The sequence below is a fragment of the Anguilla rostrata genome, chromosome 15 (assembly GCF_018555375.3).
Source record: "Anguilla rostrata isolate EN2019 chromosome 15, ASM1855537v3, whole genome shotgun sequence".
NCBI classification, from domain to species: domain Eukaryota; kingdom Metazoa; phylum Chordata; class Actinopteri; order Anguilliformes; family Anguillidae; genus Anguilla; species Anguilla rostrata.
This window is the reverse complement of record NC_057947.1, coordinates 14,209,741-14,229,159: the sequence shown is the minus strand read 5'-3', so window position 1 is coordinate 14,229,159 and position 19,419 is coordinate 14,209,741. Positions and strand designations below refer to the sequence as shown.

The window sequence follows — 19,419 nt, the reverse complement described above, 5'->3', positions numbered from 1 at the left end:
ACCCAAACTGCCCCAATAACACTGACCCCCTCCAAACTGCCCCACAAACACTGACCCTCCACCCACAACACTGACCCTCCAAACTTGAACGCCTGCCCCTCCACTGAAGCCCCCAAACTCCCACAACACTGACCTCAACTGCCCTGCCTCCCAAACTGCCCCACTACACTGCCCTCCAAACTGCCCCACTGACACTGCCCCTCCAAACTGCCCCACTAACACTGACCCTCCAAACTGCCCCACTAACACTGACCCTGCCCCTCCAAACTGTTGGATAGACCACACATTTTTCCAAGAAATATATGTGCTCATCAGTGCAGTTCCTGTGGCAGCAGGGTGTGTGCACATGCATGTGTGTGTATGTGTGTGTGTGCAGAGGTTGGAAAGGACTGTCACAGACACAGGAAGTTAACATGGCTCGGATTTTCACATTGTTGCAAATGAGATGATGCATAGATTCTCCCTGTCAGCGGTGACAGTATATGTGAGTGTGTACGGTCTGTGCAGGGAAGTGATTTAGCAGCTTTTTCTTATGCTATGCCCCCGCAACACTAACTCATTCAGACACCTGATTGCACACAGAACAGGGGCAAAAAAATAAACCCAAACCTGTTAACATTCCATTTTGTTTCCATGGAATTGACTCATTTTTCATTCTCTCTCTGTCTCCAAGTTAATATGAACTCCCTACTAGCCTAGCTTTCACATTGGTGCTGTATAATGCCTGCATCGTGCTCTGTGGACTCTGATCAGAACACCTTAAATATGTTCAAACAGCGTAATTAAGTTCAAACGTGTGTTAAAAATCGAGGTGGACTTCTTAATAAGAAAGCTGGAGTATTATGAAAAAGGTGGAGGAGTTTTCCTAATTGTGTATTGAACGTCCTTTGTGTCGTCGTTCCCCCCCCCCCCCGCCTTTGTAAAGTTTAAGCCTTTTCCATGTCATCACCAGGTTTTTGAGCTTCCTCTAATTTTTCCGCATGAGTGGCTTCCCACAATGCCCCTGCCAGCGTGTGCGCTGAGCGTGTGGACAGGAAGCCCAAACTGCTCGCTTCCACTCAGTGTAAACCGCGCAGACGTAGATGAGATGCGGCGGGAGGGCGGGCCTTTTCCCCGCTTTCAGGAGCCTGGGTTTTTTTTTTTAAGTTTCCCCCACCTCTCCTTTTACTGAACGCCAGTCAGCATAGACTCAGGCTCCCACGGCCAAGACCAGAGGAGGAGGAGGAGCTAGAGGAACGGCGGCAGGGACGTCTGGCGGCTTTTCTGTGGGCGTCCTCACCCCTGTCAGCAGCCCTTCGGAAGCCCCCAGCAGATCCGCTGTGAGGGGCGGGCTTTAGCACGACTCGCTCACCTGTCAGAGACCCGGCTTTTCATCCTCCAGCGCCTCTTCCTACAGGAGCAAGGCCCCGTGAAGCCACACCCCTCCAGCATGCACCTCTGTTCAAAGTCATGCTACCAACCATGTCGCCTCACTGCGCCCCTTCACAGTAATCGCATCTCGCTCAAGCCACACCCATCCAGCCCAATGTCACACCCCCTGAACTGTGAATCCACACCCCTCCAGCACAGAATTGCACATCCTCTGCTTAAAAGCCACACCCCTTTAGCTCAAAGCCAGACAAATGGCTCCCCTGCGGGTCTGGCCCCACTGGAGGAATTTGGGTGGCGTTGAGGTGGGTCGCAAGATAGCGTTAACAAAAGTACGATCATTTCTGTTCTCAGCTGCAACACATGGCTCTTGCTACGTGCACTGGGATGTTTTGACAGATGTTAAAAATATGTTTTTGTATGAATACGTTTTAGGGAGGGGAGGAAAGAGGGAACATGTTCCCGCTCATTAAGGGGCTGTGGGCACAGGAAGTTTGGGAAGGGCCGAGGCAGGCGTCACTGATGCCCGCCGCGCTTGCGTGCCCATTCCCTGTCGCCGAAGCGCGTTCCCTTCCCCTCGCTCCGCGCTGGGCGCTGCCGCTGCCGCAGCCCCACAGAGACGGGTGTCGGCACGCAGCGGCACAAGCAGCTGCCTGCCTCTGGGCTTCCTCGCCCGCGTGAGTCGCGTGCAGCTTAGTGGCAGCACAGTAAAGTGTCCCAGTGTCAGCTCAACTCTAACAGAGTTTATACGGGTCCACCAGGGACCGCGTGTACTCTGTTAATTTTAGACAGAACGTTTTGTGGGCGCGCGGAAGATAGCTTCGGATGCCATTAGCGCTGCTAATCTGCGGGGAACGGTCTGCTTGGGCTGTGACACAATCCGCTGTGTCCCCGCTGCCGCAGATGCCATTTGATCTGCTCGTCCATCCATTTCGGCACAAGGTAGAATTGGTTACGTAATGCGCTGTTCTGGTCGGTGAAGTAATCGTCTATTTATGGCTGATGTTACTGGAATACACAGTAGCCACTTGAAAGACCTGTACAATGTGGCTTTACCCACACCGCGACTGTCATTTCCTTTGCTAAAATAAACCTGCTTCATGTCTTTGTTCATGCAAAAAAAAAGAAAAATCATGCATGGATTTGGTTGCTTTGCATTTTATCCAGGTCGTTGAATGTATAAAAGTGAAACTTCTGTAATTTTAGAGATAGTCAGACTGTCTTAACATGGAAAATAGGAAAAAGAAATGTTCTTTTTAACGTTGTTAGTACCATTTTGAATAGACACGTCAAATAATTGAAAGTGATCAACCAGCAAAATCACTGTTTACTAAATGCTCTTTTCAGGCAGCTTCCTAATTACAACAATCTTGGAGACGGACAGGCGCCTTCTCTCTCAGCGTGCGTTCAGTGTGCATTTACCACACGCGTGCTGCAAATGTTAAGCAATTTAGCGCAATTTAGTTAAGGTCAGATAGCTAAAAAACGAGTGGCTGAAGTGTGTGCAATTACCGTGATTATTCAAAAGAAAAACCTTTGGCCATAAATACGGTAAATAAAGGAGGTCTCGCTGGCAGGCTCTCTTCAGCCTTCAAAAGGGAAGCGGTGCAGGGACGCGAGGTGCTGCTCTCTCTCAAACGAAATGTCACCCGCTGCGTGGAGAGGGCCGAGCTGGAGCCCGCGCGAACAGGCAGCGGCCCCTTCGCCGCCCTCCACTTTAAGTGCATCCTTCTTTATTTCTGATCCTCCTTCTCCTGCTTCCACCATGGAGGTCAAATAAACATATTTAAAGAATAATATAAAGTCACGAATTGGCAACCGCACATCTTTCACAGTAATAGAGTCGTTTTATTTTTAAAAGCGCTCTCCATCAATGCTATTTTCGCATTAATCTGGTCAGATGTTATTTTTCTTGTAGATTTATGAACCGCCTTTAACGCATCCACTCACCCCTCAAGTTTCCTAATATATATTTTTGGCTGTGGGTGATATACTGATGACAGTGCGAGATATTATTGATTAAATGAAAGCATCCTTTGGTATGTTAGTACCCACTGATAACAGCCATCAGAAGAGTCCACTGACAGTTGAGAAGGATATTTTCAGTGTGACTCAAAATCTATTATTTATTAAGAATAATGCACAGACCTTTACCATCAGTCAGTGCTTCTTCTCTGTGGCTTTATCAGCCCGGGCCTTTCATGTACATCTCTCCTGGGTGTCGTAAATATTATAATATTGATCAAGCGCAGACAGCTGAGATCCTTATCCCTTTTCCCCTCCTCCGTACTTTGGAGAGCGCGGATCAGTCGCGGAACGCCCTCCGTGTCGGTCACTGACCCGGGCTTTTAAGGAAAAGCCAGCGGGCGTGGTCTTCACCGACTGTGTGAAGCCTTCCACGGTCCTGCCATGGTCCTGGCCCCGCCCCGCCAGGTCGGGCGGCGAGACGCTAGGTCTGCGGCGGGCTTTTCACCAGGGTTGCCAGCTGAGGGAACCAGTCGCTCTCTCTCTCTCTCTCATTCACGTGGTAACTCACGAATCTCCACACTCCGAACTTCATGCTTCGTTTCAGTCTCGTCTTTTCTGAGCCTGGTCCTTCGGTTTGATTAAAAACATTGTTTTTTCACACTTTTTTTCTTCCTCACGTAAATGTTGAATGTTCATTTTTGCAGATGCGGTATTGCTCATCATCTTCATTTTAACTCCAGCACTGTTAAGCTTGGAGCGTTGCGTCAGAAATGAAACCGTCAAAAGTGCACTGCTGAATCTGGACCTCCTGATTTGCGTCGATGCTCCATAATCGCTTGTCGGCCCGTCGATACAGAGATGCGCCTCTCCCCACACGCCTGGCTCGCAGCGGGAGGACGAGGCTCGCATGGGGAGCAAGGTGTCTGTGCGAGGGGAGGGGCTCTGAGTGTTGTCTTTACCCACGGCGGTGCTGCTGCTGATCCATTAAATTAAATGTGCTCTCCACGACTGTGTTTCCCCCGCGCAGAAGCTGTTAACAGCGGTCCCCAGAGAGCGGAGCCGCTAGTGCGCGTATACCCATCTGCACTCCGCTTGCTCCGTGCTTCTCAAACGGCCCTGCTCTCGGGGAATTAAAACCATGTTCCCGTGCATACAGTAAATAAAAGGAGCAAAGGGTGGTGTAGTACTCCTGCTGGCTGCACTACTGCTGCTGATGATCTGAAAGTGCTTTACAGTGGAGGGGGCAAACTGCTCACCCTCCACCAGTGCAGCCCCCACTGGGTTATGCACAGCAGCCATTTGTGGCAGAGCTTCAGGGTTTTTCTTTCCCCTGAGAGGAGTCCTCCATCAACCTGCCATGCTTCAGTGGTTGATAGTAAAGAGGCGTGTTGCTGATTTTTGGTCTCGGGGGAAGGGGGGGTTCTTGGTTTTGGTTCTCGTGGGTCCCCTTGTTAGTGTAACAGGTGACCCCTCCAGGGCAGACCTGATTACACGTCAATGTGCTTCTCAGCCTTTCTGGATCATTCTGCGAGGACATCCAACGACTGCTGCTGTTAGGGCATTAAAAGCAGGAGCTGAAGCGTGCAGGGCGGGGCAGGGTCGGGTTTGGCCAGCAGGTGGCGGCAGTGATCCCATTTTGCCGCACTCCGGTGCCGGGGGGTGTGCAGCAGCTGCCGTTTCTCACCGCGAGACGCCGCAGCGGTAATGAAACAGACAGCGGCCTTGGTGTCAGCAGTCATGTGCTCCAGCGCTTTGATGAGGGAGCGGGGCCTGACAGGATGTGGGAGGACAGTGACGGCTCCATCTTGAAAGCTGATTTGTTAAATGTGGCTGCTCGCATGTTTCATCTGTTCCATCTCCGCTGATTTGAGAGAGGAACTTTAGGTTACTGTAGTCCATGCCAACCTAACCGCTAATGCGATTGGCGCATGTTCAGGTTCATTATGTTATTTATTTATGTATTTATTTTACTGTATTGAGCTGCTATTTTTGCCACCTGGTGTGATTTAGTAATGACTACGCTTATACGGAATGACACTTTTTTTTCCCCCCGTACAAGAAAAAGCTCCTCTGATGCGTTTCCTTTTGATCACCAGCGTACTCAACACCTAGAAAACAACCTTTCATCAGCGAAGATGGGAGCATATATGTTCCTCTAAAAAGCAGCGCTCTTCATCTGCTAATGGGTGAAGAAGGGCCGGGGGCTTTTTCCTTTCACACGGGTGCTTATAGCACACTGACAGCCCCGCGCTGAAACTTGGCCAAACTAATGAGATCCCGTTCTTTTTCTCAGCAGTCTTCTGAGGGGACCGGAGGGGTCACCTAATCGGTGTCATCTCCGGCTAATGGAGCCCCCGGTGACGGCTCTGCCGGGCCGTTTGATGGCGGCGGCGGCGGCGGGGCCTTGGCGGCGGCGGGTGTCTGATGTGTGGCTCTCCCCCCCCCACAGCAAGCGGTGCGGGAGAACGTGCGGAGGCGCGAGGCGGAGGAGAAGCAGAGGCGGGTGCGGGCGGCCCAGGAGAAGGCCCAGCGCGAGAAGCAGGAGAGGCAGCAGAAGAAGAAACGCCTCCTGGAGGTCAACACGGGTGAGGCGCTCGGCGACCTCTTCCTTTCTCTCTCTCTCTGTCCCTCTCCCCTCTGGCTCTTTTTCATTTCTCTCTCTCTCTGTCCCTCTCCCCTCTGGCTCTTTTTCATTTGTCTCTCTCTCATCACTGGTAGCAGCGTCTTCGCGTGTTCATGTTTTGTCAGGTTAACTTGGCTGCCATTCAAACAAGTCTCAAGTAAATAAATAATTAACCACAGCAAACTGTATAGAAGTGAGTTTTATAGGTGTTTATCGTAGGAGGTGAAGACGGTAAGCTGAGAACACACAAAGCATGAGGACTCGATCAGGCCCTTCAGCCCAGTAAAGTTGGGGGCAGGAGCAGTGTGCTGATGTGCTCCTTCAGCGTGGAAACGCTCACCCCTGACAGTGTGTGTTACTGGCTCTCGGGGGCATTCTAGGCAAAATGGCGGCGCGCCCCTCTCCACCCCACCCTCCCACTCCTCGCGCCCTGTCAGAACGCCTCATTCAAACAGACCGGTTCCTCTGCTTTCAGCCCCACAAGCCAAAGGGAACTTCGATCCAAAAAGACCCCAACGCTGCCAAACCCAACTCCTGCACTTTCCTCTCCGCTCCAGACGCGCATGGAGCCATTTGCAATGCATTATTATTTCGTTTTTTTGGCAGAGGTCCTCAGTGGGAGGACCTTTTTGCGCAGCGCCGCTCGGCTGGACAGCTGGAGGCTTACGGAAGCGGCTGAGGTTAAGTGCCTCGCTCAAGGGCTGCAACTGCAGCGCCTCCTCTCGGGACTGGAGCCCGTGACCCCCCGCTGGCCCGGAGCCCGGTTCCTGAACCACAGCGCCGCTCGGCTGCGGCTCCTGATCCGCACAGCTGATGCGTGCGCAAGGTTCAGAATTAGAATATAAAAACGCCATAAAAAAAGTACTTTATGTGCCTTACGTTCAAAGCACTTTCGAAAACTTCAGAACAAAGTAGCAATGAGAGAGCAGAGAGGAAGAAAAAAAAGTGTGTGTGTGTGTTTAGGGGGGTTTGCTTTAAAATACAGTAGGTTAAAGAGTAAGCTAATGTGATGCAAATAAAAAACTGCATCAGGGTGGGAGCTGTTGGATGAGCCTCACAGCCTCGGGTCAAATCCGGACTGTAGCACTCTCCCCTGTGACCGGTAGCTCCATAGAGCGTCGCCCAGGGTTTGAGAGGGTTCAGTCAGTTTGTGTTCAGTGCTCATCGCTATCCAGTGACCCCCGCTGGACAATCAGTGCCCGTGTGCTGCATGCTAAAGCCGCATGTGAGAGGTCTTCCTCTGACTTTACTCTACGAAAGCTTAGCGGTAGTCTGCGGTGTGAAAAGAAGCATCTGGCTACACCACGTGGTTTTGGAGGAGATCCTTGGATGTGTCCACACTCTCCTGAATTGGCAGTGGGGTTTACGCGTGAACACGTCTGCGGTTGCAGACGATTGGCCGCTCCAAATTCAGGTGGGAATTGGACGTGCTCAGCACTCCATTGGGAGGCAAATGTTTTTTTTTGGAAAAACTGCATTAGATGCAAGGTTAATGGCATACGGTTAAGAACAGGAATTAAAAAACAATTTTTAAACCTGTTTTTGAAAGGAAAGCAAGTGCCTCTTAGTGGGATTTCAGCATGCTAATCTGTCTGAAGCAACTAGGAATGTTAAATAATGAGTAAATATTTAAACGGATGTCTGCACGTTTAAAGGGGAATCAGGTTGACGCTCCGTAATATGAAGAGCTTTCTAAATGAGGCCTGGGGAATGTAATTAGGGTTTTATTGAGGCCATGCGTTGGATTGTGTGTAAGCCTCTTTAAAACCAGGTTAGGATGAGGCTTCACTGTGAACTACACGCCACTGCAATCTCAGAGGGGAACTGGAAAACAACAAAAATTAAAGGTGGTCTGTTGGTCTCCTGTATTCTTCTGTACAACAGCCTCCCAAGCCAGTCACCCCATCAACCCATAACAAAAACAAATATAAAAAATGCTCGCTAAAATCCACTCCCCTCAGGACAGTTGTGAAACTGGAAATAGTGTATGAAATTGCATCCTGTCAAGCTCCTTGTTATCACTGATAAAAAAAGGTGAGCGTCAAACAGAATCAAGACACATTTTCCATTGGTGAAAAATTTGACTGCTATCAAAATTAGACACAGGCGTTTCTTGGCATACTGTGAAAAAGATTATATAGGGAAGTCGAGAGTTAATACTGTCTTAGGCATATAGAAGAGCCAGAAATAACGGTTCACAAGAGTCCACAGATAGGGGGTCACTGAAGGGGAGGACTGGAGCCTATCCCAGCATGCAGTGGGTGAGAGGCAGGAATACACCCTGGACAGGTCACCAACGACCGCAGGGCCCACACACCATTAACTCGCACACTCATATTATATAATGTCACATGTACGTATGATATAATATGTTGTATTATGGCATTGTAAAGGAAGTGCATCATATTTATGTATGACACTGCAGTAGTGTAGATATGTTTAATCTATATCTGAAATATGTGTATTTTCCTTTAAGAAATGTCGAAAATTTAAGGCATCGGGCTGCTGTGTGCCTGTTAAACAGGGATGTTCAATCTCATCGGAAAAGGGCTGACGTAGGTCCATTTTCTTATTTAAGCCCAGCACTGAGACACCTGATTCAGTCAATGAAATAATCTTGGTCTGAAATAAAGCAAAAGCCTACAGCCTCATCAGCCATTTTCAGATAAGTTTGGACACCCCTGCTGTTCTAGTGCATGGACGGGCCCCATGGTGTGCTGTTGAATCTGGGCTGTAAGCAGCTGGACTGGTAAGCAGGCGGCCAATGCTCCATCACCCCAGGATGGGGGGGGTTAATTTGGCTTGGATAACAGTCTCTCAGTGCTCACTAGCAATCCCTGCTTCTTCACTGGGTGGCCGCAAATCCACCTGTTGACTTGCACATGGAGTGTTTTCCTCCAACTCATGTTTGTGCAAGCCTGAATTGCAATATAAGCAGTGGATGACGTTACGTTTTTGGAAATAAATGTATGTGGGAATAATAAAAAGAAGTGGTATCGAGGGCCCTGGTCACACTGTACTGAGGAAATTTGAGCTAAACGTTCGTCTAGATCTTGCATCCCATTGGCTATCGTAGGCTTGGTAAAGGAAATGTGTTGCTGGAGGTGTGTAAAAATAGATTCAAGTTAGCTTGTTTCTTTTTAGCAAACTGACAATTCATTGTCATGGTATTCAACTCAATTCAATTTTTCAAGTTAATTATTATTAGGCTTGAAGCAAATGATGTTACTACCAAGTTATTTTAATTGAATCCAGCCACATTTTTGTATAAGGGCCTGGTGTTAAAAATGACATTGAAGCAGCACTGCATTATTAATCTATGCATATTGAGAGACCAGCCCTCACCTTCACATTTTATACAGCAGAAGATTTACAGTGGATATCCCTCCATGGATATAAAATCGACATCGCAATCAATGAAGCTCTCAGACACACTGATTTAGGGTTGTTTGAATGAAACGCTGTGCTGTGCAGTCTCTGGTGGCGCGAGTGATGTTTCCTTCGCGGACCCTTGAGTGAGTTATATAATAATAAGAAGAAAGGGTAGCACTGATAATCTCGCCTTTCATTCGTCTCTGCATAATGCATTAGTGCACTCAGAGGAACAACTTCTAAACTGAGCTGTCCAAAGTTTTACCTCTTCCCAACAAAATATAAAAGCCGAAATACTGGTTCTTTGCAAACGAAACAGCCCTTTGTTTCCCTTTCAGGCAGGCCGTCGTCCTCTCCCCGAGCCTCCTCCTGTGAGCTGCTCTTTTCCTCCTCCGCTCTGCCAGTCATTAGCTTAGCGAACAGTCTTTTCCAGGGTAACTTGCGAGGCTTACAAATTTTACATATTATCCTTTTATACGGGCGTGTGTTTGCTTCCGCATCTCAGCTCAGTGTCACTAGGAGGATTCAAACCCGCCGCTCCGACCGCAGTGCCACGCTGTCAGTCTGTTTAGAAACCGTTTGGCACATAATTTCCTTGCGACGTTTTAAAACCGAGTCCTGACATGGCGTGGTTATCCCTTTCAGCATCGTCTTTATCTTCGCTATTACTGCGCTCCTAGTCCTTGTTTAGAAAAGCGGCTCCCGGATTTTTTCCGCTGTCGAATGTTTGCTTATCAGGAACCATGTGGCGTATTTGAAGAGCAGGAAACATGCTTATTTTTCTATCTCAGGCTGACTGGATCAATCACCTCATGGAACCCATGCAGAAATAACTGAATATGTGACAGGCTTGCTTTTGAAATATTTCCCTGTTCATTTTCCTTCAGTTACGAAGTCATTGCAGAGAACTGCAAAGTGATCACAGCGCATTGGAAAGCAAAAAATAAATAAAAATATGGTGCATCAAGAAAAAAAACTGGGCAGCGTAGTGAAACATGTTGGATCGCCACAGGGATACCTCCTACCGGAGTTTATGGAAACTGTGCTGTAGCACAGTGGTGCTCAACCTCCGTCCTGGGGCCCCCTGTGTATGCTGGGTTTCCTTCCAACAACAGTCGCAATCCAGAATTTTAACAAGCTGTTTATTTTTCTTAATTATGTACTTTTCATGTTTGGAGGGATTTTTTTTACCCTCTTAAGCCAAATTATGTCAGAAATAGCTGTGCATGCCAAGAACACTAAAAATCCCATGTTTACATTGTGCTTATTGTGCTGTATTGCAAACAATTAAATAAAGAGGTAACACTTTTTTTAACTTATCAAATTAACTATTGAGGTGAATGAATAGGCTCCTAATTAGATTGTTGAACATGTGCACTATATAATATATATATATTTTTAATTTATTGCATTATAATTGTTTCCTTAATCTTAACACAATGCAGGTTTGGCTCGTTATCATTTGCTTTGTCTTTGAATTCTTCATTATCTACCGAATGGCTAGTTTATTGGCCATGTGTTCACACATTCACAGATTAGGAGCCCTAACCTGAGGTGAGGTGAGGGGGGTGGGGGAGACGTAGTCACCTGATCTGGAGCAGCGGCTTCCAATTCCCATCGCTGGGGCTCCACAGGGGGCTGGCTGGATTCCAGCTGGGCTCCAGCGCCATGGCGACGCTCCGGCCACAGGAAAATGAATTATTAACGTTCGTGTGTTAAACTTGTTACGTGCTCCCAGCTGAGGTTTAAGTGAGACGCGTGCTGGCGGTCGTATGCGTTATCGCAAACCCGCCGTTGAGCAGAGCGAGGACAGACCCGCAGCTCTAACTGGCCTGGAAACGCGCGGAAGCACGGGGGCCATGTTTGTGAGAGCAGTTCTCACAGAAACACTGCTGCAGGGGTGGGCCACCCCAAGGAGAGCAAAACAGCGGAATAAAGGGCGCCATCAATAGAGCCGGAACCTTCCCTGAGCAACATGGCGCCCACTCCATGCCTCGTGTGCCAATACGCTTACCTTCCTGTCCACTTCCCCCGCAGCACTGTTTTAAAACTGTTGTAAGAACCTCGCTTTAACCTGTGTGAGTCCAAAGAGGGGGTAGAGTGCTATGTCATTAGGTAAATACATAGTTTCTGGAGTTTACTTAAAATGATGTAGGCCTATGTAAAGTAAGTGCTGGATGTTGTTCTGCAATGCTGATTTAAGATCAGTGAAATCAGTTAGGTTTGTTTGCTATGGTTGCCGTTTTCTTTCAGTAGTTCCATTGGTGCAGAGTACTGAGCTTCACTCTAATACAGGTTCTTGCAGCAACCTTATAAACAGTGCTCTGTTTCTGAATGCTAGCAGCTCAGCGGCACGTATGAAAGGTCAGAACTCAGCTCAGATCAAAACTGCAGGAGAAGATAAGATGCAACCTGTGAGTTTTAAACAAAAGAAAAAGTAATTGCTGTTTTGCTGAGCAAAAAAGGCACGGTCGACCTCAAAGCAGCAGCTAGCTGTGAATTGGTTGAGCAGGTCCTTTCTGAGATTTGGAATTTTGTATCACAGACACTATTGCAGTGATTGGCGGACATACTAAAACCTGATAGGTGCACGCTTGGCAAAATTCCCTATGAACTTGTTCTGAAGCCATCTCTTTGTGGATGAATTGTTGATTTGGATGGCTTTTACAGAACTTAATAAAAATTATTTTTATTCCAGAAGTAGGAACTTTTGTTTTGTACCAGCAGTGACAGCAATGGGGCTGAAGCCAGTGAACTTCTCTGTAACCTGAAGGATGTGAATTTATAAAGATACAGTTTATACCTTTAAACGGTCTTTACTTCAACACATTCAGTGTTTAGATGGCTGATGCAAATGTTCTCTCATCTCTGCTCCTTGCTGCCATCTGTATTTGATGATTTGTTTGACCTCTGGTAATTGGCATGATAACAGACTTCTGTGTCCGGGTCACTGTTCAGTAAATGGTAGCAGCTGCCACCTGGGTGTCTGTTGACCTTGCACTTGCTAAAGACATGGATGAATAACAGCTAAATGATCAACACGCTTGATTTGTAATTGAATATTTGAGACTTTAGGTGGGTGTGGGTCTGAGCCTGACTAGCGTGCAAAGCTTACACCTTTTATAAATATAGTATCAGGGTTCATTCAGCTGCTGGCGCTGTTGCCTTAGCCAAGTTGCATCAGAAGTGTTCCTGCATTCTAAATCATTTATGGCACTCAGTGTATGTTTGGTCAGCTCTCCTTTCAAAACAGCAATATTTGCACCTAGATATCTCCGCCGTTTCAAAACCAATCTCAGTGCCATTTCGCAGGTGGACTACAATCGCCATGGACCCGCCAACTACCGATTTTGGTATAGCTAACATAACTCAATTTAAACGCAACGGATCCTGACACAAGACCCCTTATTCTATCGGTCATTTTGAGACCTGCCAGCCTCAAAAGGCTGACATTTTAATTGATCAGCCCTAACGCTAACATCCCCCTTCTCTCCATCTTTTTTGACAACTGCTACAGCTCTGTACATGTCTACTGTACTTCAGACATGTACTCAACACTGGGCCCATTGCTGAAGATTCAAACCTTCCCTCAAAGAGACCAATTCATACTCTTCTGAGCTGTGACAACCATATACATGTTTGTGCTGTGAAGAATTAAGACTGATGTTAATAGTTTTAAAGATATAATTCCCAAGACTGTCACGGTGGCATTTTAAATGGCTTTACACAGTACAGGGAATCAATAAATGACAATAGTTTATATTTAGTTTGTGCAGAGCAAGACTTAATTCTCTGTTATATCTAATTGTTTGCATGGTATTAAGATGGCAGCATATTATTAATTACTTTGATAGATTCAGCAGATGAAAGATAAATTGGACCAGTCCAATATATTGCACGTACATTACATTACAATATTCATTCCCCAGAATGAGGATCAGTGTGATTTGTGGGTGACTATCATTGAGTGACCGTGTGTACGCAATAGTTATCCATGACTTTAATTGGCCAATTACATTTGGACAGATCTGAATATATATAGGCCCATATATGTACATACTGTATGTATATTTACTTCTTAGCAGACATACAGTATTTGAATGCATGTATTTTTCAGCATCCGTAGTTCCCAGTTCAAATCCACTACCTCTGCGTTGTTAGCGTAATGCTCTACCAAATGAGCCATAGGACTAGTACTATGATGATTGTGATGTAATGTAGTAACCATGTGACCTGGAGTTATGAGTTGAAAATTAGATTCATATCCTTAAGTTTTAATTGTAATATACACTCTGTAATGTACACTCTAATGCAGGTTCTATCAATTAATCACACTAGTTTAAAAATTGTATGCTCTATGTACTGACACGATTGGGGACAAGCTCTACTGAAAGAGTGCCTCTGGGTTTAATGTCCAAAATTTCCAATATACAGTACAGTACAGAGCACTACTCTAAGAGTATGAATTAGGCTCTTTGAGAGAAGGCTTGAATATTAAGCAGTCTGCCCAGTGGTGAGTACAAGCTGTTTTAAGTACAGTAGACATATACAGAGCTGTAGCAGTTGTCAAAGCTCTGTGCTGATACACCTTGATGGAGAGCAGGCTAGTGTTAGTGTTAGGGCTGATGAATTTAATTTCCTGTCTTTTGTGGCTTTGGGCAAATGCAAGCATTTCACTTAAAACATAGTTTTTTCTGAATAATGATACACTGTTTCAGCAAAAACTTTGGCTTAATAATGAATGCTTGTTTGCATCACAAGATTGGCGTTAGCATTGTCTGGTCTGTACCCTTTAATTAAGGGCATTCTTGTGCTTTGCACTGATGTAGCAGCAAGTAGCCAGCCAGGTAAATGGCTACACTAATAGATAACAGTGCTAACGCGGAGACCCATTTGTTTGGTCTCCCGCTGAACGGCGCGCCAGCGCACTGTCGCGTCAGGAGGCCTGTCAGCTCTTTCCCAGCGTTCACGGGCTGTTTAATCAGGGCCCAAATCCCTGACTAATACACCCGCCGGCTGGGCTGATATTAAGCGACTGCGCGGATTCCTCCTCCCAGCCGGGTCCCGCCGCGCTCGGTGTGGAAGCCCTAACGGGGAAAAGTTTCATTTCTGTGTTTGACTGGAGAGGGAAAGCTGAGAAGGGCCGTTCCTCCTCCTCCTCCTCATGCCGCTGACAGAGCTTCCTGCTGTCCCCCAGTTCCCGCGAGGCCCCCAGGGACGCGGACGGCGACGGCCTCTCCTGCAGGCGCGCACGGCTGAGGCTCATTTATAATGGTCCCCGCTGCGCGTCCGCTGCATTCCCAGGCCCTTTGTGAAGCACAGCTTGCCCTGCCTTTCAGGAGGACAGGCCTCCATAGGAATGTCTTCTACACGTCCAGACCTTCCAGGGCTCATCGTATTCTTGGGATTGGGATATTTATTTGCTTTTTTTCTTTTTGTGGCTTACAGGAAAATGAAATTGAGCCTTGCAACCTTTGCTTCTTTTTTTGCTCACACACACACACACACACACACACACACACATTGGCTCCACCTGACGCAATGCCACAGGCCCTCAGATGAGTATGATGGTCCTGGAGCAACACCGTAGTGTGTATTTACTTCACCTTTTAATATTATGTGCACTGATTCAAATTGCCACAGTAAAAAGACATAGAGCCTAAAGATGTCCAGGTTATGTAAAAGCAACTTTGCTTTAGTTTAGCTCTCAGATTCAAAATATCAGACTTTTTTAATGATCTCAAATGGACAACAATGTGGACTACTCCTAGTAACAACATCACTACTACAATTCCTATGACTACCTCTACTTTTGCAACTGTTATTACTATGATGATGTCTAGTACTGTCACTGCCACTATTACTAGTACTATAAGCACCTCTGCTGCTAATACTTTTTTCTTATTCACCTCATCTGCTTTCTCTTCCTCTTTCCACCATCCCTTTGTTATTACTGTTATTTTGCAGATGCTCTTGTCGCCAGTGACGCAGAGGGCCTTCGCAGTCGCGCACATTAAAATTTGCATCGCAGAAAGAGCACTCAGAACAGCGTATTTATGGAACAAATAAAGCCAAACTGCGGGACAGGGCTGAAATGCGTGCCGTCTGCGTCTCAGTGAAAGGAAAGCAGAGAGAACCTGTCTGTTTACTGAGGCGGAGATCGGCCTCACAAAGAGAGCGCCTAAACTGGGTCATTTGCTGCCTGTCGTATTATTCTAAAAATCGACCAGAGATATTCGCCGTACACCCCCCCGAGGCAGTGAACAAAACTGAACTTGTGACCTTTGTAATTAAACTGAAAAAGAATGTGCATTTAGAACAAAATCCTCATTCCCTTTTGAATATTTTTCTTTACTTTTTATTTTAACGAATGTTTTTATTGGCATTAATTTAACTGGCAGTATTTTTTGTTACCTTACCTGCCATTGGGTTATATCGGGTACTTTTCTGTCCCATTTGATTACCCATCAGCACTCTTAAAAGCCCTTGTGGAACCTAGCAACACTGCATTTATGAACACCGTAATGAGAAACATGGGTTGCCTGTGTGTGGGAGTTGGATCCATTTGGCTAGTTTAAATTTAGATCCACATAGAGGTGCCTTTTGTTGAAATTCCCCTTTGTATCCATTTCTCTACTATCCTATCCTGAAGTTGACCTGTTTTCCTTCCTTATTTCTTTATATATTTTTTGTTTCGCCTGCTTATAATGAGAAGAAAAAATCATCCCTGAGATACTTGTGTTGCCTGCTTCACAGTCACTGATGTGAGAGCCAGTGTGCTGCATTTACACACAAAGTTCCAGGGTAGGTAGAGAAGGGCAATGTTTATTGAGCAGCAAATTACACATCAGAGCATTGTTAAAATTCTTCCACTCCGAACTCGACACACCATTTGTTCATGGACCCCGCTTTGTGCATGGGGTCATTATCATGCTGAAACTTTCCCAAACCGTTGCCACAAAGTTGAAAGCATACAATTCTCTCGACTGTGATTGTATGCTGTAGTATTAAGATTTCTCTTCACTGGAACTAAGGGGCCTAGCCCAAACCATGAAAAAGATCCCTCGACCCTTATTCCTTCTCCGCCAAATTTGAAAGATTTGTCCATCAGACTGCCAGATAGTGCAGCGTGATTCATCACTTCAGAAAAGGTTTCCACTGCTCCAGTCCAGTGGCAGTGTCCTTTACCCCACTCCGTTCGACCCTTAGCATTGCACGTGGTGATCTTGGGCTTTTGTGCGGCTGCTCGGCCATGGAAGCCCATTTCATGAAGCTCCTGACAAACAGTTCTTGTACTGTGGTTGTTTCCAGAGGCAGTCTGGAACTCACTGCAGTGAGTGTTGTGACGGAGGACAGACGATTTTCACACGCTACGTGCTTCAGCGTGCGGTGGTCCCATTCCGTGAGCTTGTGTGGCCTAATGCTTCACAGCCGAGCTGTCGTTGCTCCTAGACACTTCCTCTTCACAATAACAGCACTTACAGCTGACTGGGGCAGGTCCAGCAGGGCAGAAATTTGACTAACTCTCTTGTTGGAAAGGTGGCACGTTGAAAGTCACTGAACTTTTCAGTATGACCCATTCTACCACCAATGTTTGTTCATGTAGATTGCATGGCTGTATGCTTTATGGACCTGTCAGCAATGGGTGTGTCTGAAATAGCCAAACCCACTAATTAGAAGGGGTGTCCCCATATTTTTGGCCATGTAGTGTACCTGTCCTCAATAAGACCTCTCTCATAAGAAGAACGATAGTTGCACCCACAGACTTAGAGGCTCTTGGGTGAAATGCGGAGAAAGCTTTTTTTAGGAAACGTCAGCCTGGAATAGCAAGTTAATCACTGCTTCTCGCTCACCGCGGCGGGCGTCCTGTAGCATGGCGTGCCGCTTGCAGAGTGCAGTATGAGGGCTCCCGGCTGGAGCTCTTCACTGAGCACACTCTGCCCACTCAGCTGCAGGGATTACATCAGCACCCGCATCCTCCGCCAAGCGTGCACGCTCCTATCAGAGGGGCTGGGAGAATGGCAGAGGGGCCGGGCCGGCTAGAATTACCCAGCACACTCTAGTGATTCTTCAGCTAATTGATGTTATAAGTAAAGTGGGCCCTGGCCGTGTGGGGAAGCAGAAGATTGGCAGGGGTGCTTTTAGCATCTTCGGAAACGCCTCGCTCTCGGGCCACCCACGGGCTCCGTGGCCTTTCCATCAGAAAGACAGAGCGCTTCATTCTCCTCCAGTGAAGCAGAGAGTCGGCTGTGCTGGCCGCTCCGCTGCCCCAGGGGTTTCCTCTTCTGCGATTTTGTTTTTAAATGAATGCAAAATAAGGGTTTTATGCACAAGCTGTTTTGTGCCACATTTTTTTTTTCCAAAGGGATAGGAAGCAAGCATAGTTGAAGCATATAGTGGTCTATTTTATTTTGAACATATTGACACAAGGTCCACTGCCCCCGCCCCCTGAAGGGAAGTTTATTTTTTATTTTTTAATCTTTAGTTATTTTTGCCAAAAGGGAAAGGCAAGTGTTTGAATAGTTAATCAACGCGAACGAGGCACAGCAAGTTTCTTTTTTTGGCCTTTTTCTTCTCTTTCGTCTTTTTTCAGGATCTGATTTCATTTTTATACCATGTATGTATTCATGAGTCCTTCATTTAAAAAGCAAAATGTTCGGTATACATCTCTTTAGCGAGAACTCCAGTCACAGGTGTTTCAAAAATTAGGGGAGGCAGGAGAGGAAGAACGAGGCTTGCAACATCAAAGCCCTGTTCACTGGTGTTATCTTCAAAGGAAGATTACCCCTCACTTCCTTCTTGTCACTTCTTAGAAGTTCTGCTTCTCTTCTATTTCGAATCTATTTCACAGCAATTAGTTCTAATCTTATTCCTGGTTTCAACATTCTTCAGGACCCAGGACTCTGTCGCCTGTGCTCTGTTTATTTGTATATTTATTTCTTTTTTATAAACACTTATTTTTTTTAAAGTTTATGTAAAATGATTCTGTCTTCTTCACATGTATGTAAATCAGTAGTTTGTGAGTGGTATAAATTTGAGTAGTTGGCATTCCTCTCTGCTTCTGTTGAATTTCTCACTCACTCTGGTCCTGCTTTCTCCCTGCAAAGTTGTTGTCTGTTAATCTTTTCTATACCCCAGCCTGTTTTCACTTCTGAGTGATAGTGGAGCATATAATAATAATAATAATAATAATAATTGCTTGACTTATGCAGTGCTTTTCATACAATGCCCTCAACACAAAGACAGGAAAGGACCTGTGAGCACAATGTAAAGTTTGTGAAATGTAATAATATATGCCTGATATAAATTTAACAGTAAAAATAAGGTAAAATATGCAATGTCAGATAGAGACAACATAAAATAATTAAAATAATATAGAATAAAAAATTATATAAGCAAATAGTAAGAAATGCGTCTTTAAAATAGGTTTGAAATGCTGTGCTTGAGCATTTCTCATGGCCTCAGGTAAATCATCCCATAGCTCAGGAGCCTGTGCCAGTGAAAGCTTGACCGCCTTTGTTTCTAACCTTGCGGATAGAACATTCTGGAGACCCTTCACAGCTGATATAAGATGAGCCGATTTGTCACTGGTTGTAGGGCAGAGAGATGCAGGCTCTGTGTCAGTAATGAATTTGGAAGAGAGTCAAATCCCTTGTGTGGAGTCCCAGAGGTGTGCCATAGCAGTTTCAACAGTTTCAAATTAAACAGGCTACAACAAGCAGAAGGGCCACAAACGCCCATGAGAACTTTAGAAAGAGTTTTGTAGTAAGATTTAAGTTTTTGAGATTGCCCTAAAAAAAAAACATGTATTTGGCACTTGCGGCTACATCCCAGGTACTTTCCTGAACTCCTGACCTTTCCATAACAACTTCTTTGACTATCGTAGATCAAAGGTTAACCTCTGTTTACATCCATCTGCAGTAGCTAGCTAGCCTAAGTGACTCACAGAAAGTAAATACAATTACTTAATCACAATATTCGGATGTACTATTATAGGGAAACACTTCATTTTTAGGCTAGTTTCTGATATAAATCACACTAACAGGCCTCTAGAAAGCTAGCTGCATGACTATCTTGCTAGCTTTTGC

General features: G+C 46.1%; 1 protein-coding gene across 1 annotated transcript in view; it reads left to right on the top strand.

Moving 5' to 3' along the window:
* LOC135240415 (protein diaphanous homolog 3-like) overlaps window positions 1-19,419 on the top strand; it is a 343,268-nt gene that overhangs the window by 270,680 nt on the left and 53,169 nt on the right. The window contains exon 25 of the mRNA XM_064309839.1: window positions 5,786-5,921. Within this exon, the coding sequence (XP_064165909.1) occupies window positions 5,786-5,921 (136 nt within the window). The remainder of the gene's footprint in view (window positions 1-5,785; window positions 5,922-19,419) is intronic.